The sequence below is a fragment of the Merops nubicus genome, unplaced genomic scaffold (genome assembly GCF_000691845.1).
Source record: "Merops nubicus isolate BGI_N331 unplaced genomic scaffold, ASM69184v1 scaffold15042, whole genome shotgun sequence".
In the NCBI taxonomy this organism is placed as follows: Eukaryota; Metazoa; Chordata; class Aves; order Coraciiformes; family Meropidae; genus Merops; species Merops nubicus.
This window is the reverse complement of record NW_008595811.1, coordinates 91,474-117,333: the sequence shown is the minus strand read 5'-3', so window position 1 is coordinate 117,333 and position 25,860 is coordinate 91,474. Positions and strand designations below refer to the sequence as shown.

Genomic DNA, 25,860 nt, shown 5'->3' with positions numbered 1-25,860 from the left:
AATATTGTCTTGAAATTACAGCCCACGTAGTTTGAGAATGATTCAGTATAATTACATTAATGTTGCTGGAGAAATGAAAAGGAACACTTTCCATTTTACCTATTAACAAGCTGTACTGGCCTTAAATTATTTCTGAGAAGAGCCTGCAAATGGCTGAAATCATCAGGATAATTACAAAGCAGTGCTTGGGGCCAGGGGGAGGCCTAGATGAAGTCCTGGCGGTGGCTTTTTGGCCGATGGGTAAACACTGCTGCAGCTTTTGTGGCAAAAGCAGCATGGCACAGAGTTCTGATTAGGTTCACTGCAGTCTGGGAATGGGCTCAGGGAGACTGTAGGTCCTGGACCCTACAGAGAAATAGCCGTTAGGAGGAGGTCGCTTTCAATGCGGGTGTTACCCATCAACCCGCGCAATGTGAAGCCTGAGCCAGCTGCTGTTCTGACACTCTGGATACTTGAATTTCCATCCTTCACCCTCCCTTTTCTATAGCTCTCCTGAACCTGTGCAGTGGAAGATCTCTGCCTTTGGTGATGACTTTTTGCTACTTCAATCCTTGTCTCACAGCAGCAGCAGGACTGCAGATGTTTCTGAACTCCAGACACTGAGCAGCAGCTCTCCAGGTCTGGCCTCTCATATAAACTCAGTCTTTCACCTGAACTCGTGTTGTGTTTTCAGCCTTGTGCAAGTGACACCAACTGCTGCCCTGACTTCCTGTCCCCCAGCTCACCTGTGAAGTTTCTATGAAACCAGGGCTTTTTATTGTGTTTCCCTTGGTTGGCATATGCTGTTGTACCGTTTCCTAGCTCCAGATGAGTAAAATGGGCAAAATTCAGCACTCAGATCTAAATAACTCAGGGTTGTGTGAAGCAAGATCTCCACTTCAGGGTGACCTCTGCTGTTACTGGAATTTCTCATCTGCATGAAATTCAGAGCATCCTTGAATGCCTGTCTCTGAGAGCAGGAGCACAGTGATATCAGCTCTGTCCCTCCTTGTCTTTAGTTTCCGAGAATTAGAAGATCTTGCATCTCATAACCAGTCCTATATTTACAGCTTTTTACTAAACTGTAGCCATATTTATCTCCTCTGAAGAAACTAGAGCAGTGGGTGAGGATGTGGGCGCTGCAGGTCTGGCTGCTTCCAGCGCACGGTTGCATGCACAGACACTCAGTTACTCTCCAGGCACACACACACGAGTGCTTTTTCATTTTCTCCCATTTCCTTTTCACTTGTCCAACAAGCTCATCTCAGCCCTGTGTGTGATTACCTGATGACCTGTGTGCCTTCGTTCATTCGCAGCTGCAGCATTTAAATAGGATTTTGCTCCCTACCAGCAAATCAGCCCTTCGCTTCCTGCACACAGGCACACACAGACGGATGAGCTTCCTCCCTCCAGTGAAGCATTCCTCTCCTACAACTGCTAGCATTAGCTAAACAAATTTGGGGAACCCTCTCCTCCTCTTCCCTTCTCGTTACATGGCACTCCATCCTCTCTGGATGCTCAGGGCTGAGCAAATCCATCCGGAATGCCAACAGCCACCTTCCCACAGCTTGCTGTTCCTGAGCAAAACCAGTTAACTTTCTAATCCATCAGCTACCTTAACTCTGCATTTAAGGAGATGAAGCTTAAATGAGTCTTGGCTTCTCCCTTCACACATGGGTACACAAGATATCTGTTACAAGAGTCCATGGCTGAGAGTGATTTAAAATAATAATAATTAGGCAGATGATTTCTTTCAATTGAGAGTTTAAAAATATTTGAATGTTTATATTTATTCTGTGGTGATTTTTCAAGAGATTTAATGGATTAAAAGAAAGTAATTTTGAGGGAAAGCTCAAACAAGGGATTGCTTAATTATCTCACTCAGATATTAAAATTTTCATTTTGACTACTTCTTCCACTCCAGGTGCACACACACCTGCGTTTACTTGCTGATTCTTTCTGCATGTTTGTTTTGCCCTGATTTCCTTAGGAGAGTTTTGGGAATGTTTGAGCAAATTCCTGGAAGTCTGCATGGCATGAAAATCCTGAGTTTCATTTTGTATGCAAATAGATATCAGTTAAACAGAATTTGTAAACAGAGTTAGTTTTGAATATTGTTAACAGTAAATAATAATTTTCAGCTGCTTCTATACAATGCTGCATGCCAAAATGCAGGACAGTTATAAATGGTAGAGAAGTCCCTTCTTCTTTCTACCTTTTGTAGGTCTCATGTATATCCTGGTGTAGAAATTCATGGATCTAGGTGGAGTGGATCTTCTGTACAAAATGGAAGTCTCTACATGTTGCAGACTCCAGCTGCAAAGACATTGGAGCTTTGCAGGGGAGAAATTTGTTTTTATCTTCCCAAAGAGCTCTAGTAGAGATTTTTAATGCTCATAACCCTGCCACTACTGAGAAATAATAGCATTTACACAGATAGTTATGTCAACATCAACTTAAGTTTTACACTTGCAAGGTTCATATATTTTTGGTAGCACTGGCACTAAGACAAATGATAGCTCAATAACAGAAAAATAGAACAGTCCCTGAGCCACAGTTCTGATGCTTGAAGCATCTTTAAACCCTGTACCCAAATGAGAAAGAGATAAAAACAACCTAGTCAAAGTGGCTTAGCTTGAAGGAGTATTTTATGTGTTACTTGATGACAAAATAGTTAGGCATTAATGCAGTTTACAGTAAGACACCCTTAAGTTATCAGTGAGGTTGGTGTGATGCCTGACAGATTGAATGTAAATATTTATAGACTTGGCCTACTAATTATGCCAGTGGAAAAAATGCAGTATTAATGCTGTCACCTCTCCATGTCTCTACCTGCCAGCGTGCAGCTAGCTCGCATAAATATTCTGAAAATAGAAAGTATGGCACATAAACAGAAGAGATCATTTACATTTTTAATAGGAGATTAAGTTATCTCCAGCAGTAGTTTCCAGCCTGTGGTCCACAGACATATGGGAGGCCTGTGGGCTATTCCCAAGGGGGCTGTGAAAAATGACAGAAAAAGGGTTTTGCACAGGTTACATAAAAATGTCTCTGAAATTATTACAGGAGTATGCACTTCCTTTGGCAAATTTTTAGGGGTCCACACCAAGAAAAGCTTGAAAACCACTGAGTTACCACATTTCTGTAAAGAATTGAATAATTTCAAAGTACCATACTGCCATATGTTGAATGATTTGACTTTTGGTCCTGACGGAGCCAAGCTGCCATAGTGAGTCCTGGGGTGCAAAGCACTGAAGCATGTGCTTAACTGAAAACACGTGTGGGTCCACTGAAGGTACTGTCACCATATGTAACTGCTTTACTGAATAAAGAGCATGGGGCAATTTAAGACAGAAGGCAAGGACTGCTATTGCCTTGCTGATGCCTGATTGTCTTGAAAAATCTAGTTGTGTGGACCTGCAGTTCATATTTTTCTGTTTGAGTTTATTTATACTAAGGGACTCCAAAGGTTTTAGGCGCCGTTGGTTTCAGCTGTTCCTGGTTGCCAACCCAAAGAGTATTATCATTGCTGTTGCTGCCAGATTAGGAGACTCTCCTTCAGCTGCATCGATAGCTCTCCTGATTTTGTGATCCAGAAGTCTGTGGTTTCTGTTCTGGCACAAACTGACTCCTCACAAAGCTGTGCAAATAAATCTGAAATGCTATCACCAGTGGTTGTGTGTGGTGAGCGCACGTGCCTTTTTCTTGGCTTAGAGTCTTGAAAACTGAGGTAGAATGACCCGGTGGTTTCATATTGTCTTGTCTCCTGCAAAACAGCATCATATTCCACATACATTCTCAGTGGAGTCAGTGCAGTTGGGCTGCTGGTACAAGCTGCCAGAATCTGGCCTGTGAATGTTGCCAGGGCAAAAGCCACGCGCAGTGTTACCACAGCAGCTCTCAGCACAGGCTGGCTGGCTGAAGTACTGTAGGTCTTCCATACGGGCAACCGCTGTGAGTGCTGTAAGATCTCGCTGCTGGTGCATGAAAGGCAAATCTCACCTTCCTGCAGATAAATGAGTCCTTGCTATGGACCTAAAACTACGGCCCATGGAAGGCAACAGGCTTCCTACTGCCAAGTGCCTTCCATGAGCTCTGGACCAGACCATACATAAGGCTCTCAATTATTTCCAGTCCCAGCTGTATTTGTCTCTCTTGTAAACACTTCATCTGACTGCTGCACCTCTGTAAATCACCGAACAGAATAACCCCATAGAAGTGGAGTGTGCGGTTTTGAAAAGGAACATTAAGAGGGAAAAATATAACTCTCTCTCTTTAAACTGTCTCTTTTCTATATTGTTACCTTGACAACTCTGCTGCTGTGTTTCATCTTTGGTGGGACTTAGCCGTGGTGGAATAAGGGGGACATCCATGTGTGCTTCCACATCTCCACCGGCTCAGCTTCGCAGGCACATGCCAGGCTCGGGGCATCACCAGCTGCTGAGCCCACATTTGCTGCCTTGACCCATGGTGCTGTCTGGAAATGATTACAGATATTAAGAACTGGGACCCATTCTGACTAAAGGTATAACATTATATCTTCTATTTTTTTTTTCCTTAAGCTAACACCAGAGCAATGTTAATGCTCTTTAAAAGGAGGTGCAAGGTGCTTAAAATATTTTTAAGGGTTAGGACATCTGGAAAGCAGAGAGGGATGAAAGTACTCAAAAATAGTTGTATTATTTTTAGTATAAGCAGATACAGGAATATGTGTCAAGATTAGGATACAATTCTGATGTGCTGAACTGTGTCTGGAGCTGCTAAAAATACGCTTTCTTTTCTCACAGTTTTTAGAAAAGACAGAGGCAAAGGTAAGAGGAGAGTAGTGGTGAACTGAAATTTTATTTCCTGCGCTTCATTGCTCGTTGGGGTTTGGCAAAGCTGTCTGTGAACCTGGGTGCCCATGACCTGCTGATATTAGCAAAACATACGAGGCAGGACGAGGTAGTTATTGTCTGTGGGAATGGGATCCCTCCCACCCTCTTTTTCCTCTTCCCAAAGAAAATCCCCACCAACGTAATCCTTTTATTCTTTTTAGCTGAAATGACTGGCTTTATAGCTGGCAAGGCAAGTCATGAAGGCTCCAGAGCCGAGTGCAGATGGGGGGGGGTCTATGTCTGGCTGTGTGTATGGAGAGGGGGGCTTTTTGATGCAAAACACATGTGTTTCCAATTGCTATCTGGAGCCAGCCCAGTAGCTGTAACTTGGCCTGACAAAGCCTTATTGAAGTACAGACAGTGTGGTTTCAAAGCAGTTCGAAAAAGAACGGGAATGCTGTTCAGGAAATTCTTCAGGCATGGGCAGGGACTTGGCTGCAATTCTGCTGTTGGAAAATCTGACAGGGGCAGCTCATGAGCACAGGCCAGGCCTCGTGTTGCTCAGAAAGCCACACTGCATCTTCCCCCCAGCCTCCAGCACCCCTCCGGGTCTTCATCTGCCCGCCTAGGGAGAGGTAAGAGCTGTGCTGCTCCTTCCCCCCCGCGCCGGGAGCATTGGACGAGCTTGGGTGCAGAGGCTTCTTCCTTTCAGATTCTTGTTTAGAGAAAAAAAAGTCAAGAATGAGAAGTTGTGGCATATTTGAGAAGGGATGAGACTAGTTTGAGGCTGGGTGGTGGTTTTTGGCTAACTTTGCTTCAGTAGTAAGTCTGCAGGCAAAGGAACTCCTGCGCTGCGTCTCTGTCTGCATGAATGCTGTAACCAAATAACTTCTTCATTTTTCAACTAGGTCTATAACCTGAAGCCACCAAAAGGTTGGCTCTGTACCACTTACAGGTCTTAATGAAAAATGCAATTCAGTCATGATAAATACATTTATATGTACGTTGTATTATAGTTGTTTAATGAGTTGAAAGCATGTTTGTCTGGGGGGTTTGGCACTTTGGAACTTTGGCAGTTCCTGGTACAGCTGGCTTGTGAAGAGAGGCATTAATTCAGTAATAATCATTGCCTTGTGATTTCTCTGTGTATTTTTTTTTTTCCTGTATTTTATAAAGCATGAGATAACTGCAACAGACAGCACGGTCAGAAACCATGTAGAGCAGATTAGAAGGAAACATTCATTTAGGGACTATCAGTAACTTCTCTTCTGATTTGCGTTTCTTTCCCCAAATAACTTAAGAAACACTTACGATAAAAAGCTCACTCTCTCTTTAGGAGCCTGACAGATTTAGGCAACGCTCTCTCATCCCTTTAGTTGCAGCATTAAAGCTTGTCTTGCCTTTGCAGAGATAGCAGCACCTTATATGGCAGGCTTGGGCTGGGGAGTTGGGCTACGGCGCGTTCCTCAGGCGGGTGGAGGTGTCAGGAGGAGTCCGCCTCGAGTAGCTTCAGAAACTTCCTTCCCTCTGCCAGTGCCTCTGCCTCGGATTTTCACAGCGATGTTATTTGATGTGTTGAAGATGCTTTTTAGCTGTGTTTTATTGTGGTGGTATGTTTTTTTTCCTTTCAGCAAGGAATGAATTAAGGATATTAAATTATTCAGTGGGACAGCACTAAGCATTCCTGGCTGGTTCATGGGAGTAGACCCCCAATTTGCTTTGCCTGTTTCCAGCAGGACTGCATGTACAGGGCTGTCACTCATCTTGGCAGTCAAAAAAATTCAGTGACAAGGTGAGGTTCACCACCAAAGTGCATCAGATCCAGTATGTGACAGGGACAGAGCTTTCTCCCAGGGAAGCTGGTGAAGTGTGTCCGTAGGCAGCTCCAAAGAACAACAGCAGGCTTAGGCAGGCAGCAAACCCTACCTGGAAAGAGTGGGATCCAGTGGATTTAGATCTTTAATGGAAATATTTTCTGGTTCAGTGCAAACAGATTTTATGTGATGGGGAAAAAAGAAGGGGGGGGGAGGGGAGCAAGCGTCTTCTTCTTGCCACCATATCTCTTTTTTCCTGTGAAAGTGATGGTCAGCTGAAGTGGGTCGGCTTGGGGCAAGTGAGGATTTTGCTGGTTACAGGTGTAGGAAGGGCATCCTTCAAAAGACATGGATGTACTATAGCTGCCCTGGGGGCTGATGGGTGCAAAGGGAATAAGGAGGAGGACAGAGATGAGATGTGGAAGAAGGAGGCATATGATGAAAATGAAGTGTCTTGATAAGCTCAAAGTTTGCTTTGTAGAAATTAAACCTGTGGTGAAAACGCTGTGTTAAATGAAGGTCTCATATGATCTGGACTGCTTGAGCCTTTGCACGCTGCCATCTTACCCTGGAGACTTGGAGCTCTATTGCTTTTCTCAGCAGCTGTTAATTTAGGTACCCAGTCAGCCTATTATCTTCTTCACTGTTAGTTATAAGCTTATTTCTAAAAAAATAACAACTAAAAATTCAAGTTCCTGCCTTTGATCACACAGCATCTCAACTCCCACATCTGATCATCAGCACTGAAGAGCCAGAGAGACAAAGAGACTGGGATACATCTGTCTTAGCAAGGAGCAGCCAGGGCTGTGCTACTATACTGGCTTTAGGAGTGCTTCTGCCCCACATCTGTGTGAGATGAGCAGTGCAGGTTTTTCATCAGATATGATTGGTCTGGGTCATGGGACATCTGGAGAGCCCAGCTGGACTGTTTGCTGTACCCACTCGTGACAAGACCCCAGTGGAGACACCGGTGCATGGGCGTGAGTGCAGGCAGTGCAGGAGAGGCTTGCTGCAAAGACCCAGGATGGATTTGATCAAAGGTTTTCCTCCCTAACTCTGGTAGCTGCTCCTGAGTCTATGCCAAAGGTGACCTTTCTGCAGCTCCACCCATGTCAAGGATTTAAGCTTTGCTTCGGCCAAAGAGCATGTGTGAACAGAATCTTATGCATCTAAACTGAAAATGGAGGGTCTCTTGATCTTGGAAGCATAGAGATAAGCAAGCTGTTAGTGCACCCTCATACATGTGTCTTCCTTCTCCTGGTCCCTCGCAGGAGCAGAGCAGAAAGCAGGTGTGTCTGTGCAAACAAACAAATGGCTGAGCACAGTAAGCACATCATGGCAGGGAAGATGGTGGAGGAAACAAGCAGAACAAGTTTTAACTTGTGAGAGCAGGATTGCTGCAGAGACTGCTCTGGATTCTGGCACATGCTCAAGCCCACAGTTCTCAATTTGTGCCATGCCAGTTGGATTCCAGCGGTATAAATCCATATTACGATCCTGCTTTGCACATTCCTACGTGCCACATCTCTTTTCTTGGTACTATGGGGTGAGTGTGCTGGGGCAGAAGTTTGCGAAGTATCACCTCCTGTAGCTTGCTTTCTGTTCTGAGCTCGGCTGATTATATTCCTCTTGCTGTTCCTACAGCCTCCTGCAGTCACACTTGCTGCTGGCTATTTTAATGTAGTCCTCATATTTGTTCCTCCTGCTTTGATAGAGTGTTTAGAAACTTGGCACAGATGGACTTCGGCTCGTGATCGCTTCACATCATTCGAGTGGTGCAAAGAAACCAGCGTGTGAATGCAGCAAAGCCAGTGTGATGTTTGCATGCAGTGTGAATATATTGCTGCAAATTGTGGGGCATTTTGTGAAAGCCATTCTTTGTTGACTAGCTCAATGCATAAGACAACCCACTGCAAAAACTACTTTTTTAACTTTCCATTTCCTCCTTAATTTGGAAAAGGGAAGATATTGAGATGAGGCAATTATCAAGAAAACAGTCTAAAAGTTAGAAGAAACACTTCTAAATAAGAAAACAGACATGTTTCTCCTCTGAGAGAAGCAATAATAACATCACATTGCTCACAGACTCTTGCAGCATCATAACAAAATACCATTTTTTGTTTACGAGTTGCAATTGAGACATGGAGCTGCCTGTTACTTTGTTTTGTTCTGACAAGCTCTCATATGTGTAGAGTTTTACTGTAAGTGCTCCTTGAATACAGAGCAGTGACAGAACAGAGCAGAAGTCCAATGTTCAGCTTTTCATTCAATCCATCTGCTCAAAGATATTGGTCTATAAACTGAGACTTTTGCAGTGCCCTTATTCTCAAGCACATTCATTGGCAAAATGCTGTCAGCCTTAGCAACTGGGGAAATTACGTGAGCTCTGAAGATGTTATATGTAGAGGGTAGCGTGGAGTGTTGAAGGATCTGGATTAGAGATGTTTTACCAGGAGATAAATCCCCAAGGTGTCCCCAGCTGCCTGTGCTGAGTGAGTCCAACTTCCTCAAGATAAAAGAAGTGGGGATGGGGAAAGAGGTATTTCCTAGTGAACCATGCACAGCATGCACCAGCGGTGCACACCAAGAAAAGCTTGTTGATGTGCTCAGGGATTTGGAGAACCCTACATGTGATGTAGGCCACTGATAGAAGCTAATCAAAAAATAAGAAAACACTCCTTAGGATGTTTCCTTCCACTTTTTGTCTCTCTTGCCATGTATCACATTGCAGTGATATCCAAGAAGCGGGCACTGGGTAATGATGGTCTTACCAACTCATGGAAGGGCTGCTCCTCATGTGAAGGGATGGGAACTGTTGACAGAAGCAGAGGGACAAGCAGGGAAGGAAGATTTCAGCTCTGGGGACACCAGTGGCAGTAACAGAGGTCACACTGGCACAACCATTGGGATAGAAGAGCCCAAATTCATAGCTTAGATGGTGCTGGAGGAAAATGCTCTGACATTTAACTACCTGAGCAAGTATTTAATCCTTTGGGCTGTTCCCCACTGCTCAGCCGTTGCTGAGCCGCAAGCCACAAGTGAGAAGTCGTTTTCCAGCCCCTGATGCTTTTGTGGAGACCTGGTCTGTGGTCTGGCCCATGTGCAGGGCCATAAATCAATTCTGAGTCACGGCACTGGCGGATTAATGGGCCTGGGGGTGTCAAGCTTGAGAGAGAGTTTTGTGGGGAGCAGAGAAGTAAAAAGTCACATTGATATATGGCTCAAAATACTCTTCGTGCCAAATTTTGTTCTCAGTCACACTCCAGAAATGTCTGTTCTTTTGAAACTGGTGGATAGTGTGCACTTAAAAGACAGAGAAATTAAAGAGGATGAATCTGCGAAGCATTCACGGCTAGCGAATACAAGTACATTGCCTTCCAGTGATATGGCAGAGAGCACCTCTGAAGGTTTTTTAAGTTGGTTTGGTCTTTTTTTCCCCTCATTTTAGCCCAAAAGAAAAGGTTTCTGTTTTTAAAAAAAAAAAAAAAAAAAAAAAAGGCAAAGAGAAGAGGATGTGGGTGATATGGACCCAGCGAGAAGGCAGATGTGAGAGAGGTAGGTCCAAGGCTTTTGCTCTGTGCTGCAGCTGTTTCAATGCTCTCTAGGGCATTTTCAGCAGCAAATTTCAAGTGGACTCAGAAGATAGAAGTCATCTTCCCACATTGCATCCCCTTGCAGCTTGAAATTGTTCTATTACTAAACATAGATCATTTAAGCGCTGATCAAAGGAACCCCTATGGCACCAAAACATTATTGATTCCTCTTGTTATGCCTCACCCTGTTCATAGCCCTCAATGAGCCTACAAAGCCAGCATGGCTAGGGGATGTTACAGCTCCAGGGTTTGCAAGGGAAATGTGTTTATCCACCCTTATGCATATAAAACACTTCTCCTGCCCAGTGACTCGTTCACATGGGTTGTGCACCCTGAGTGAGAAGCTTTCTGCTGGGGCAGGAGGGTGTGGTGGAAGGGAGAGAGGCATCCAGTAAAGATCTGCCTCTTTACTGGTGGGGTCTGATGTGATTTTTGGAAGCTCAGTGCCAGTTCTGTTTTGTAATGCCTTTCTGCTGAGTTTGGTTTCAGCTTTATTGAAGGAACATGCTGAAGCTTCTCTGCCAGAAGTACTCGGCAAGCAGCCGGCATGGGTCAGATGACATGGTGACATGAGTCTTCCAGTGGTCTTAAAAAACCATGAATCTTTCTTGTCATGGAAGCATACTCTAAGGTATGCTAAAGTGAAAGGGTGAATAGCTTTTCTAAGTGGTCTGGATTTGGTATCAGGCCCTGTTTGCAGTATTAGTATGTAAGGACACAATGTACAGCTCTTGTGCAAAAACTTATTACCCATTTTTTTTTGCAGCAGCAGCAAGAATTCCTTGGAGACTTACCCGGGTTCCAGGCTGTACTTTTGTAGTCATGGCAATGTTGTCTTTGGCTAAACTGCAAAGATTTGGCATGCTGCTTTTTCTTGTATTGTGAATGGGATTGTACATGTGCTGATGGTGGTCCAGTGCTGCACATGGGTGTCTTCAAGCCCTCTCATGTCAGGCAGACACTTTCAGATCCGATTTTTGGAAGGAATGCTTCTCTTTCCTATTTCTGTATTTGTTTCAGTATTGTTTTCACCACTATTATGAAATTACATGGTTGTTCCTAATATTTTCTTGAAGAAGAAAAATAGCCTATTAAGCAAGTAGCAGCCTTTCCCCTTAGTTCAGTAATTGAAAAGGCAGGAGCCTTGCAAGTGCAACCAGTGGATGTCCTTCCACAGCAATACTTTTTTTACTGGTGCCTTAGTTGTTTTTAATGCTTGAGTCATGAAAAGTTGCTAAAATGTAAATTATGACTAGCATACTTTTCCCTCCCACACAGAGCAGATTATTGATAGTGGATATAGCTGGTTCCTCGCGTAGTTGCCTTGCTGGCCGCCTTCTTGTTTAGCACACCTCAGCACTCTCTGTCCATCATTCTGTCATCTTTTCCTTGAGAACTACAGACATGAGTATTTTCTTTGGGCAGTCACAATTCTGCTATTGTGACTGCCCAAAGAAATTGTGCTATTGTGTGGCTTTAACTATAGCTATGTGAGAGTTTGTGCAGAAAGAGCATGTTATCTATGATTCCCATGCTGTTTTCTTGTTATAAATTTATGCTGTATTACTAAGTCATGTTTATCATGCCTGTTGTAGTACTTTAGTTGCTCTATCTGTTAGGGCAGTTGTGAGCTAAATACGTTATTGGAACCAGAGAAATTCTCAAAATCAGGCTGCTGTGTGGATACAATTTGCTCTTTGTGTTTATGTTCTGTTCCTACAAATTCTTTTGATGTCTGCAAAGTTTTACCCCAGCTGGATATGCTATTTTCTCCAATATAGGAACTGCAAGTAAAAAAAAAGAAAGAAAGAAAAAAAAAGAGAGCACAGAAGAGATAAAGAGAGTAAACAAGTTTTGCAAGAAAGAGATATTTTGAGTTGGGTATTTCATATTGTTTCTTATTGGTCAAACCTCTTCCATGATTTGAGAGGGTTAGCAATGCAATTTATTCATTTTCTCAAAGGGAGAGGCTGCATTTATTATTTGCTCTCCAGGATACCCTGTTAAAATATTAGGCAATAAAATCCTTGACTGTACAGTAGTTGTGGTTATAATTTCCCCCAGGTAGTAGAAACTCTGTAATTTATTGTTGTTTAAGATTTTGCTTTGCGCAGATCAGGGTGGTTGTAGCAGTGTAAAAAGCCCTGGTTTTCTCCAAGTGCACATATGGGTTGGTGACCCAGCTCCTCTCTCTCTGATGACCTCTGTGCTGCAAAGCTCTTCACAGTTGCTGGCTTGTCATCTGTGAGCAAAAATACCAGTGCAGACCAAGTTGGATCTGTTGTCACCAACTTGCTTTGCTCTCGCTTGGTAAAAGCTACGGGTCTGCTTGGGCTTCGGGTGGTTTTGTGGTAGAGAGGTAGACAACCCAGCTGGCAGGAGTGATTTATGGTGAGCACGTTTACACTACTGAAAACTGCTGTTTAATACAGATACACCTTTCTTTGGTGGTGTACTTTTCATGCACGTTGGCTAAGCTGGCTGAGGCAGCCTGGATTCAGAACAGGCTTATTTGCTGTGAGCCTCGGCTCCCCTCGACACAATACAGCTGTCTGCACTGGTTGATGTTGCAGAGCTTCACAGCATTAGCTGGGTTGGGGAAGGCTGAGGTTGTAAATGAGGCATGGCTTGAAGGGTGATGTGAGATCCTTTTTTAAGGCCAGCTGAGAAAGCTGTCAGAAGCAGGCGGGCTTGGCGTAGCTGGGCTGGCTGAGCCTTGTTCCAGTTCTAGTTTGGCGAGCACAGGCAACACCTTGAAAGGAGGGAGCTCAGCCTGGCACCTGTCTGCAGGGTGGGCAGTGCTGGTGCCCGGGGTCTCCTCTTGAGGGTGTCCTCTGCAGCACCCTGCTGATGCACAAGTATGACTTGCTTTTTCTCCTTGGTGGGCTGTAGCTTTCAAGCATATAGGGGAAAAAATTCTTTAATATGTGGTGGTTCAGAAACCTGATAGGAAAATGATAGGAGGACCTCATCTGTTACTGTTTTTTTAAATGTCCCTGTTTTCAGCTGCTGTCATGAATTTTGAGTGTGGGGGATTAACACAGTTGCTGACATTAGAGGAGGAGGCAGATGGGCACCTCCACCCTCTGGAGGAGCATCGCTGTTGGGATGACAGCAGTGATGTGAGCAGACCAGCCTCCCCAAGCTGAACACAGCCTTCTGAATATGTCAGCTTTGCTTTAGAGGTCCAGATCAGGAGAGGTGTCATTGCCTCTGATCTGAAAATAATTTATTGCCTGAATGGATTTATTTATTTAGCACCTGAGACCGTGTTTCAGCCTGGCTGAGGGGTGAAGGTTCATGGAAGAAGGGAGAGGGAAAGGTGGCTGATTCTCTATACTACAGACGACAACACCAAGCAGCGTTAGAAAACACAGGTCTTAGCAACTTCTGGAGCAGTGAAAAGTAAAGTAGTAAAAAAAAAAAGGTAACTCATTCTTCAGGCAGCTTTTGCTTCAAATGTGTGGGCTCCAGCGCTGGAGCAGCAGAAATATAAAGTGTTGACTTCACCTCTAGTGATTCTACTAGAGATGCTACTAGAATAAAAGTTATTCCCTGAAGAAACTCACCTTGCAATGGCATGCAGTGGGCTTTGCACCACCAACAACTGCATGCTTTATTTTATTTTATTAGATCCTGCACTATGAAGCTATTAGCAAAAAAAGTAAGGAAAAACCAGGAAACTAATGGTAAACAAACATAAGCTGCTGTCAGTGAGCATCTTATTTCTACCATTGTCTCATTCCACCCTTGGAGAGCACACTCCCACAGAGGAACTCGCATTGTTTCCTCCTGTTATGTGAATTTTGTATTTCTCTGCATAAAAACATTGCTGCCAGATACCCTGAGGAAGAAGCCTGTGGTCTTGCATCAGTAGTGGAACAATGTGTTTGGGAGCTTATTATCTAGACCGAGTCTAAAATGCAAACCATTCAGCAAACTGTGTTGTGAGAGATGATGTGATATCCTCAGTCTGTGCAGCAAAAAGTTCTGAAAATGGAAGAAACTGATCCCTGAGGGAAGCCCATGAAAGTGGCTTTCTGCACCCCAAGTGTGAATGGCGAGATCTTGAATATTTTCATTTTTCACAGTGAGTGTGGTGAGACCCTGGCCCTGGTTGCCCAGAGAGGTAGTTGAAGCCCCATCCCTGGAACCATTCCAGGTGAGGTTGGATGGGGTTCTGAGGAACCTGCTCTAGTTGCAGATGTCCTTGCTCCATGGGGGTTGGACAAGATGACCTCGAAAGGTCCCTTCCAACCCAAATCATCCTGCGGTTCTCTGATTCATTTGTGCAGCATGAAGTATCTCCATGTTCACCACCTCATGCACATGCAGCTGTTTCCACACAACTGTTGTGCATTGGGTGTGCTCTGGACTCTCAGCCCAGCTGGTTGCAATGCTGGTTAAAAGCACCCATCTCTTCCCATCCACAATGGGAGCAGCCAGATCCCTGACTGCCCGGAGCCAGCCAAGTATGGGAATGTAGGAGAGGGAATGGTGCTTGTCATGGGGGACTGTAAAGTAGTTCTTCCTGCTGCTGTACTGCTTTCCTCAGTACCAGCTTTACTCTCTTCCCTCTTTCCTTGGTTTTGGCCCAGAGTCGTTGTCCTAGAGCGCCATGGCCACTCCAGGAGTCCTTGTTAAACCAGCACAGATATTTGGGGATAATTTGTTTGAGATCTAAGAGCTGGAGAACATTCTGCTTCAGGTTTACTTGGTTAAGAAACATTGGGGTGTGGGAAAGGAGAGAGGCAAACATTTCCCCTTTGCCTTTTTTCTTTGGCTGGAAGGAATGATTTCATTTGAGATGATTTTTTTTTTTTTTTTTAAATTAAAGCCTCTGAGAAGTAATATTGCATCTTCAAAACAAACTGCTGAACTCGACTGCTTTTACCAAACGCATGCAAAATTTTCCCCCCAGGATCCTTAGAGGCCCTGGAGTGCCTGCCTTGCAAAACCTGGGGCAGTGAACAGAGTCACTCAAGAGTGATCTCCATACGATACCTTTAGACAGTGTGCTTACGTGTATTTATAAATATATCTATACATTTAACACATAAAATTCTGTTTTGGTATGTTACTGCATATAGTAAGCAGAAAGAAAAATAATGCAGAACCAAGATATGGAAAGAGATGCTGCCCAGCTGGTAAACTCTGAGAAAGCCAAACCAAACCCCTCCAAGAGGCACAGACACAGGCAGCTTTTATCATCGGCTTTCTCTTGCTGCTTAATAAACATGGTTCTCTCTTTGTGATCATTTCAGATGCCTCAGGAACAGTACGCACACCGGAGCACAATGCAGACCTCAGAAGGACCCCAGGTATACAAAGTGGGGATTTATGGCTGGAGGAAGAGATGCCTCTATTTCTTTGTGCTGCTCCTAATGATTTTAATCCTGGTGAACCTTGCTATGACCATCTGGATTCTGAAGGTTATGAACTTCACAATTGTAAGTAGGGGTTACCCTGAAAAGTCTGGGGAAGATGAGGGAGGGTGATGGTCTTTCCCGTGAGCATGACTTCAGATACAGCTTTGATAATGGGGTGGTTTAGTTGCCATGGATAGTGGTTATTACAGGGAGAAACAAATTTACTCAATGATCTTCTTTTTCTGCTGGGGATGTCTGCAGTATTGCCAAGCTGAGGAATCAGCTCAGCATTGCAGATCATGTTCCTCTTAGCTACTGTACACACACATGTATATACGTGAACAATATACAGCACCTCACCCCAGTTTTCAGTTATAAAGTGTTTTAAAATTAATGAAGTACATTATTTTGAACAGGGGTTTAGGAATGTTTTGAACCTCTCTTTTAGTCCTTTTTTTGCTTTTCTCCATAAGTGGGAAGTCAAGAAATTTTATTTGCCTTTTTCTTAGGGAAAATTCAAGTTGTTCCAAAAGCTTCATGAAGAAAAATGAGATTTCCAGGGTGGGTCTCTGGGTGTGGTATTTAGGTAGAGCATATCTTTATCTTCAGTGTGCTGTGGTTGGGGCACATCAGTGCTGGCAGCAGCACTCCCATGCTGCACAGACCACATGGCCAGGGTCAGCTTTCCAGAAGCCCCTAGAAAAATACTGGGCAGTTGTACTGGGAGGTAGACTACACTGGGGCAGATGGTGCCTTCTGCACCCCGAGCACTCTGTGCATCATTTGAACTGTGTTCAAAGTCTTTTTGGGATCATAAGGGGTGCCTTGACCTTGAATTGCCTGAATTGCCTTTTTATATTATGAACTTCATCACTCCTGCTTAAACACTGTGAAAGTCAGGACTTGATGAACTGAGCACACCCTACTTCCAGAGGTAGGGAGCCTTTTGTATGTGGCAGGTCCTAGTTTTTCAGTAGATAACTGGTCAAGCCAAGTGAAAATGAAATGATTGGTTCTCTCTTCTTCAAAGCAGTCACTGCCACCTTGGTCAGATAGAGTTATTTTAGGATCATTTGAGTCTCCAGGAGAAACTTAGTTTGAGGCTTTAATCCTGGATTTACTTGATGAAAGAGCTGGAAGGCTAAATTCCCCTAGACCATTTTCAAGGACTTTGCCAGCCAGGCACTGATGTGAGCAGTGTGTTTGAAGTCTTCTGGCATTTCTTCCCCTGCTTGGGTCTTGTGAAGCCCTGAACAGCTGTGTCCAACATTATGTCATTAATGGGCCATGAGAAGTTGTGTAAACAATCTCAGACTCAGTGTATCCAGCAGACAAAATGCTGTGTCAGGGGAACATGCAGCATTCATTTTCTCTAACCAGGATGCTGTCAAGGTGTGCAGAATATTGCAATGCATATGTGCTTAGGGAGCAACAACTAGAAAGCAGAAATCCACAAAAGGTCCTGTGAGTGGGTGAAGAGTGAGCCAAACTGGAGCAATTAATGCTTAACCAGGCTAGTTATTTAATCTTGTGAAATTGATGCCAGCTTGATACAGATTTTGTGCTGAATTGTGGTCTTCAGGTTAATGTAGTTGAAAAATGGATATTTCTGAGGTGATGGAAGACTTGGTTGTAGGCTCATCATACAGGCAGTAGTATGGGTATCATCAGCCCAAGCACAAAATAACAGGATTTCAGATTCTCACTTTTTAGGAATTCAACTTTATTTCTTTAGAATAACATAACCAATAAGTTGGTTCCATGCTTTCTGCTATTTGCTGGTGGCCAGTCAATTCTCTACAAGTTGCTTGGGAAGCCAGGTGAACTTCTCTGCTCCTTTCTCCCTCAGTGCACTCTCCTGATACATTGCATTTTGCAGGCCATCTGCAGAAGGGTCATCTCTTAGGGATACACACAGAAACTCCCCATTTCAGCAGCTCTCTTCATCCCACTAGGATAAACACTGGCTTTTTGGGGGACGCACTGATCTTCAAACTCTCATCTGATTCTGTTTCCTTAAGTAGTCACTTGCCAACTGAATCACTGGGGATTAGTCCAGGATAAAGTATGTTTGTATATGATCTTAGTTAATTCATATCTTCTGATGTTAGTAGGCAATGAGCAGCATTTGGTGATAAAAAGACAGATGGTAGCACTGAATTGTGCAGTGGGAACCACTTTGTGGTTGTACGTATGGCTGCAACAGTCAGGGCGTGTGTCTCTGTCACAGCCAAGTGGAAACAGAAATATAAGAGCAGGGCATGCAAAATGTGATCCTTGCCCTGAGATGCACCCATTCATCTCCTGGTCTCCTGCTGCTCCTGCAGCCTTGCCAGCTGCTTTGGATCCTGCTCTGCAATCCCTCCTGCACCATTCCCCGAGGCTGAGAAAACCACTTTGCTAAGTGAATTTTTAGAGGCAGACTTTTATCTCTAAATAACAAATGTAGGAAAATTCTCAAATGAGGAGATGTAAATATAGAAAAATCTTTTAATTTGTTCCTGTTCTGATAAGAGGAGACGAGAGTCCTTCAGGGGCAGGGGAAGGATTTGAGCAGTCAGTAAGAAATAGCTGCTACTTAACAGGTCTGTGTTACCCCAGTGTTTGCAGGATGAAAATGGAAGGGAGAGTGATGTTCTTGTGGAAAATGTAGTGTTTCCAGTACCTTCCCACCCCTCAGCTCTCTTCCCAGAACCTGAGCCTATTCAACTCCACAGAACAGTCCTGGCACTTACCAGAATTTAATGAGTGCTCATTATAGCCAATAAGTGCTCACAGTATTTTAATGAGCACAGCAAACCTGCTCAAGAAAACTCGGGGGTGTTTTAAATGCTGGTAATGGGGAGTGGAGAAGGGAGGAGGAGACGAAGCAAGACAATCTCAGGGTAACACCCCACCTTCTCATGCATGCTGTAGCAGCATCCATCCACTCCACTTCCCCGTCAAGCCCTCACCTCCTTCTCTCTCCCCCCTCCATGCCCCGCTGGCTCGTGATCCAGGAGACAACTCCTGTAAAATCACATGGTAAGCTTCCAATCTGTGGCTTTTAATAAGCAAGACACCACTAATTTATTCTAGGTTTTGCTTTTATCTGAATGTTCAAGGCTGAAACAAATTTATGCGTAGCTATTGCTTTTCACACAGGGCTGTCAAAGCAGTGTCACATTTGTGGGGGGCCAGTTGGTCACTGTCTGTTCTATCCTCTAGTGCAGTCATTTGCTTCTCATGTACTATTTGATCCTCAATTTGCTTTAAATGCCTTTATCAGGCAGAGGCTGTATGAAAAACAGGCCGGGAGAGGACCTCAAATATCATCTGCCTATCCCATAGCCAGGTCCATTTATCCCATTAATTTATATCAGGACTGGGCTGCTCTGGGACTGCAGGAAGGTCTCTGAAGGTTGCTACTTCTAAACCTTACTTGGATTTTTAAATCAAACCACAGAATGAATCTGGACCAAAGCCACCAATGTGGGTTGAAACCCAAACACACACACTGAAGGTGGCCTGACCTAATTGAGGTAGAAACCACTACCCAAAATTCAGCTTTACAATGTTAGATAGATAAAGGGAAGTCTGCTTCATTCAGATTTTGGACAAGCCTGGTAAAAGTACGTGGTTTGCACTTACTGGGTTTGGGGAGAAAACATGAATGCCTGTGGGCTGTGCGTGTGACTCAGCTGCTCAGTCTGCAGGTCCAGCACAGGCTTGGGCTCTGTCCTGCTGTCATGCCTGTGTAGTGGAGGGCTCAACCTCGAGCTGCACTGAGTTTGGCTGAGGATGGCACAGCCCCTGCAAGGGTTTATGTCTGCCAAACTAATTACATGGCTGGAACCAGAGCTCTTAACAACCTTCCTTTTTATGGTCCACATGCATTAGTGTCCAGTGATGTAGCTCTTTGGCAGTAGGATTGCCTGTGACTGGGCATATATAAGCACATGCATCTTTAATGCTGTATGCCTGTGATGTTCTGGGCATCTCCATTTCAGCAATTACTAGTGAGCTTAAACCATCTCTAAAAGCCTCCCATTGTATTAGTTTCTGAATATTACAAGAAAAGTTGTGCTTACATAAACACAGCAAACCAATATCTTTATTTTAAACAATACAAGGCTCAGAAGGCTCAGATAATGGGCAATGACAGTGCACTGACCTCTTTCCACAAGGGCAGCATACAATGCCTGGTATTTTAAACAGTGTCAGGAGTCTAAAGCATTATGCATTCGTATCCCTTTGTAGTCTGTTAGGCAGCAGGAACACTTCTAAACAGAACAGATGAGAACTGTGTCCTTTTGTGCATGCATTTAAATGGCAAATGCCCACCCACTTCTCTGCCCATCAAAACACTGAGGAACCTTTGATTTTCCTTTGCCCTTCCTTGATGTTTCTATCCATAGCTGCCTATTTGCATGTTTTGGACTTTATGCTCTTTGGGACAGAATCTGTTTGTATATGGCATCCTGTAGTTCTATATATTGGCAGGTTCTGCTAGACTGTAAACAATAATAAATGGAGAAATAATATTTTTTTCTCCCCTAATCATCTTGCAAGGCTTCTAATTCCAGAAGAACTGTCTTCTAATAATTGTCCAAAGCAAAGGCTCCAGAATAATCTTTGTAAGGAAAATATTCTGCAACTCTGGAATTCAAGAGGCCTTTCACAATTCAAACATGACATCTTACTCCAAACCAGGAGAGCATGTGCTGCTTCTAGGTCTGTGGAAACCCAGACAGACTGCCTGTGTCCTCTGTGCATGCACCTTTGAGGAAATGCAATGTAGAAATGGGCAGGCAATGACCTGCCTCATTCCATCCTCCTTCGGATGCAGGGAGAGGGGATCTTCCCCCCAGGCCTCGTCAGGCTGAGGTTGGGGTGCTCCCCAGTCACAGCACATGCAAGCTCTATGTTCTCCTTCCAGAAGCACACAAGGTTTTTTGAAGGTTTATGTCCTGTAGGATGAGGCTTTGCCATATTTTATTATTTTAATTAAACAGGAACAAATGACTCCAGTTGTTCAGATTTTTTGCTGCAGGCTGCATTCATAGCTGAAGAGGTATGTTTTAGCATCATTGAATGAAATGTTAGCAATTTAGAGAGATAAACTGCTGCTGTAGGTGGCACAAATGCTAAATATCATTATTATCTTGCTTTCTTTATTAAAAGTTGATAAGAAAAATGAGCTTTTAAAGTTTGGTTATGAACAGTTACATCCAATACAATTACTCCCTCTTGTGTGTAAACTACCTGCCACATTTTAATTACAGGAAAACAGTAGGGTAATAACACAGCAGTAAAGATGGATTAGAATTAGGAAAGCTCATTTCCCTAACAGGGCAGGATTCTTTTATTAATGATTTAAAGGAAGACACTTTGTTCTAAATTTTTCTTTTAAATCAAAAATTGCCTCAGAATAAAATGACTGTGCAGTTTATATTGCCTTTTCATGATTTCTCTGGGGTCTTTTTAGGTGCAATGGTAAGGCCAACATGGGAAGGAAATCTGATCTGCTTTTCAGCTTCTCTTTGTAGTGTAACTGTAATCAGTCAGCTAAAATTGTTTAGAGTTAGAATTAATATTACTATATACTTACTGAGGAAAGAATGAAGTTCTTTTTTTTCTCTCTCTCTCCCTCACACACACCCGCCCACCCCTTTTTCATCCTAATTCTTTTTATAAAACAAGTAATTGTTTTGAGACTGCCTACATGACCCAAGAGCTTTGTGTCCCCTTCATTCCTCCTTCATGTGGACTGCCATCTCCTGATATAAACTTGTTAATCTTGTAGTGGTCTGACAGCACCAGTAATACTGTGGTTGTACTATTAAGTGAAGAAGTTCTACAGGTGAAATCCTTACCCCCTGAAATGTAGGAGTCTTGACATCAGCGCATCAAGCTCTTCACCATAATGCTTTCTATTTGCAGTTTCTGTACAGTAAATTCTAATTTCCTTCCTCCTGGATTGAGGAAAAGGTGGGTTATATTTCTATTACACTCTCGTTAGAGATCTGAATTTTATTCCTAGAGAGTTTCTGTCTTAGTATGAAAAGCAATTGAGATAACTTCTCTTTTTTAAACGTGACATACAGTACTCTTCTTCCCTTACTCCTTTGGAGTTTAGAATAATATAGTCAGTTTTAATAGAATATTGCATGATGTTATTACAAGTTTGACCCCTTCATTGCTGTGTCCTCCAGAGTGTGAAGCGTTTGGTACTGATGTCTTGCTGAGTTACAGAAACATGAGTCTCTTCTAGTGCTACACCTTTGAAAACTCAGTCTCTGATAATATTTCATTTTGATTATCCTAATACCACTTTTTTTTTCAGCCAGCATAAGCACGTAAGGCTTTCATCTTCCTTGTTACCAAAAGTGATGAAAGGACTCCATATTTTTACTTCACTGTCTCTACTCTGTGCTGAACCATTGATTTTTTCAGAGGCCTGCCACAGCATCAGATATGCTTACAGATATGCCATGGGAGCAAAAGAAATAGTGAAATAATAAGTCTTCCACTAATCCTTCTAAACCAAACTGGATATACTGCACTGCAATCATTTAGGTAATTCTTTGTTTTTGTTGTTTGACTATTGCACAAGGCAATCTTTGGTGAACATAGTGTTATGACAGCAGATGGCCCTTTTCTCTCAAATATTTTGGTTTGGGTTTAGTGAAAAACTGAGGCTTACATGATTGTGCTTCTATCGTAATGGACAGGCTTCCAGCTCTCAATTATTTCTAATTCACTGTTCGTCCTCCAGCCATCTGAACAGAAGTATGTGTCCAGGAGACAGGAATATCTCAAATGTATTTAGCTTCTGTATTTTTCAGATGCAGAAGAAAGCAATCTTATTTATTAGTATACCTGCTGTGGAAGAAGCTGCTGCATAAGCTCTGTACTTACTACTCACCAGGAGTGAGAGATATTATGCATGTCCCCATACCAGCAAAAGCTTTTCTTGGTGCTGGTTTTCTACTGGACACCAGAAAATGTAGCCCTGACACCCAGATACCCCTGAACCTAGCATCTCTTGATTAGCACTGCTTCTGTTTTGAAGGAAGCTCTTGAAAACTCAGCAAAACCCCTCTCATACTTGCAGTTCAGTGCATGCACACAGGCAAAACATCATCTGGCAGATTTGCTGTATGGGACACGGTGTCGAGCCTCAATGACCAGTGTTCTGTGTGTCTCCACAGTAGGAAAATACATCACTCAATTATGGCTTTGTTTGGTCCCTCCAAGAGCAGAGGGATAAAAACAGATGGAGGAGGGAGGAGAGTGGCAGGGGTTTGGGTGGTTTGCAATGTGAGGTTGAGCACTTGATCTCTGCGAACCAAGAGGGTCTCCTCTGGTGCCCCACGTCCCTGCTGTGCTGCAGGAAGTGTGGTGGGACGCTTTACCAGACCAGGAGTAGCTGCTTCACAGTGTGGTGGCATCAGGACCTGGTGGGCAGGGAAGAGGGCACAGGTGGGCTGTGCTGGGGAGCGAGTCATAAACTCTTGGTCCCAGATCGCTGCTTCTGCCACTTCCCTCCAGAGAGGATTGTTCTCAGTTTCTCTTTCATCTGAAGAAATAAGATATTTCACACGAGCACTCATCTCAGTGCCAACAAAAGATCTTCAGACTAGCAGTTCTGAAGCAGAGATTTGTCTCTTAGAGAACATGTAAAAGGTATTATTATAAATGTGCAAAAGAACAAAAACAAGCTCGCTGCTAAAATGTCGATAATCAGTTAGTCCTCTGAATAGCTTACAGTCTGATTCCTCCCCATATTCTCAGTGCAGCAGGAGAAATGATTTAACTTGAGAATACCACACAGAAATGATGTGCCAAGCAGAGCCATAGAGTAAGTTTTCCACTGCTTCTTCCCTTGTTCCTTGTGCCTTTTTTTTCCCCTCTGAGCTTCCTGACATCACTCCTGAACTCCCTGCATGACAGAGAGCAATGACCTTCTCAGCTTTGAAAACCCAACAGCCATTGCTGTAACAAAAATGGAATTCTTCTGAAGCACCTCTTCTGCGTGGTTGCCTGAAGGCTGAGGTGCTGCCAAGAGTAGCCTCCATACCTTCTTCAGCTTGTCCTGGTACTGCAAAGCCATCAGCTTTTCAGAAAGCTGCTTTTTAAAATGTTTCTTGGCATTTGCTCCTGAACTCCTGCCGTCTGCATCTCGGTTTGTAGCACAATCCATGACAAGGGGTTGGAGATGTCCCTCTCTTACACTGTAAATGACTGTGCAGAGTACAAAGTACTGAGCAGCAGAAACCTTCACCTTCTTTGGGTGAGCTCATGGGCTAACTGCTGCCTGTTAGCTATGGTAAGCTTGTGTCTGACTAAACAAAAGGACTAAGAGAAAAAGTGGCATATTTTCTCTGCAGTTATGTGTTTCCTGTATTTACCTTCTGTAACTGTCAGAGCCTGCTCTAAAGACTGATGGTCAGGAGGATTACAGAGCTGTGGTTTTGGTGAGTCCCTCTTTCCCCTCCTGCAGATGCTATATTATCTCTTCTTCCCTTGTATTCCAGCATACCTGATTTGATAGATGTATTTAAAATACTTGCTGCCATTTCATGTGCCTATGCTTTCAGAGCTCTGCCGTGGAGATGAGCTTGAATGTACCATTTGAATTCATCATAGCTTGCATTTTAGTTCTGGTCATTTCCACTTCAATTACATCTTCCCCATTACCTATCCTGCCTTTGCTACCGTGGTCAACAGTAAGATGGACTGAGGTAATTATTTGTATTGAGGCCCAAGCTTCCGTGGGACTACACTCCAGTGCACTTGCATGAAGGACAACCTGTTAACATTAAAATGATTTGGTTGCGGGCAGATTTATAGAAGAGGAATAGATTTACGCTGGTAAAACAGCTTTGACCTCTTGAGTTCTCATTACTTTGCATCCACTCAGCACTGCTGCCCACCTCTTTCCTTTTTAAATGAGATCCAGTAACTAATAGTGAAATTATGGCAATCTGCTATATGAAATTTGTGATTATTTGCATTTAATTAAAGGCTTCTCTTGAGAAAATGAAGGGCGGCTTAACCTCAGAGAAGCCTCTACATCTCCAGTAATTGCTTCTAATTGAAGTCTTTAGAGTTTCCACCCCAACACAGGAAAAGGAATAAAAAAACCCCAACCTGAAAAGTTTACTCCCACACACGGGGTCCATGAAAGTTATTTTATCCTTATGCAATTAAGGTGACTGGAGGTCCTCACAAATGATTCTTCACCGTGACTTAACCAGGTAAAATGAAAGTTTAATTACTCAAAAGCCTGGTTTGTGATGTGTTTATGAGAAGTGAAAGAACACTGTCCATCCTTACGAGCTGGCTGTGCTGTGTGACAGTGTGCCCTGCAAACGGGTGCAGGGGTGCAGGTATGCCTGTCTTGCCTGAGTCCTCCAGATGCTTTCATTTCCATCACAAGTTTCTGGTTTCGTACAGTTCTTGTTGACTTCCAATGGTATTTTGGTTATTCTAGAAAAAAAATTGCAAGCCTTTTGGCTTAGCGTGTCCTGCAACACACAGGAGAGGGGCTCTGGCAGGTTAAGGTGTAGGGGCTGAGCAGCAGTGCTGCCTCTGGGGTGGAGAACACCTCAGACATCTCCCTGCTCCTCCACCTGTACAGGGCTCCAGGGCCCAGGTCTTGTTGCTGCAAGAAGTGGATATTTCTCATGACAAACTTTATAGTTTGGCTGTTGGTGTGGACATGGGAATATGGGCTTGGGCAGCCTCTTCTCAGATGCTTGCCAGTGCCTTGTTCTGGTCATGGTGATGCATGGAGCATCCCCCTACAGCAGGCATGATGTGTTATAACCCACCTGTCTGTGGCCCGGGCGCTGGGGACCCGTCCTGCTCCCCTCGCTGGGGTGCCAAGGTGTGAGTTGGGCACAGAGAGGTCAGCTGTGCCCAGAGGGCTCTGATGGGAGCCTGCGGGTGCTGCCTCTGGGGAGGAGCACAGCACCTCTTGTTCAAGCCACCACCTCAGGCTCAAGTGTGTGGCACTTCAATTACATATTGTGCCTAATTACGACTATCAGCATTTCCATGCCGCTTCTGGCAGCACAGTTGCTCTGATTGCACCCTTCGGCTCTATTAAAATCCCGCCTTGTATTACAGATCTGAAAACAGGCATGACAAAAATAAAAGTGTGTATGTTGTAGCAGCAGACGTGGCCATTTTCTGCTGTTTATTCTCTCCACTAAAGATAGCAATGTTGGAAAACATGAGAGCTTTCTGCTTTCCTGTGTTCTCACATTGCTTGTTAACGCTTTGTGCCACACAAGTGAGC

The 25,860-nt window shown here is 43.8% G+C and overlaps 1 protein-coding gene across 1 annotated transcript in view; it reads left to right on the top strand.

Moving 5' to 3' along the window:
* SGCD (sarcoglycan, delta (35kDa dystrophin-associated glycoprotein)) overlaps positions 1 to 25,860 on the top strand; it is a 172,268-nt gene that overhangs the window by 62,042 nt on the left and 84,366 nt on the right. The window contains exon 2 of the mRNA XM_008936195.1: positions 15,468 to 15,653. Coding sequence (XP_008934443.1) covers positions 15,468 to 15,653 — 186 coding nt within the window. The remainder of the gene's footprint in view (positions 1 to 15,467; positions 15,654 to 25,860) is intronic.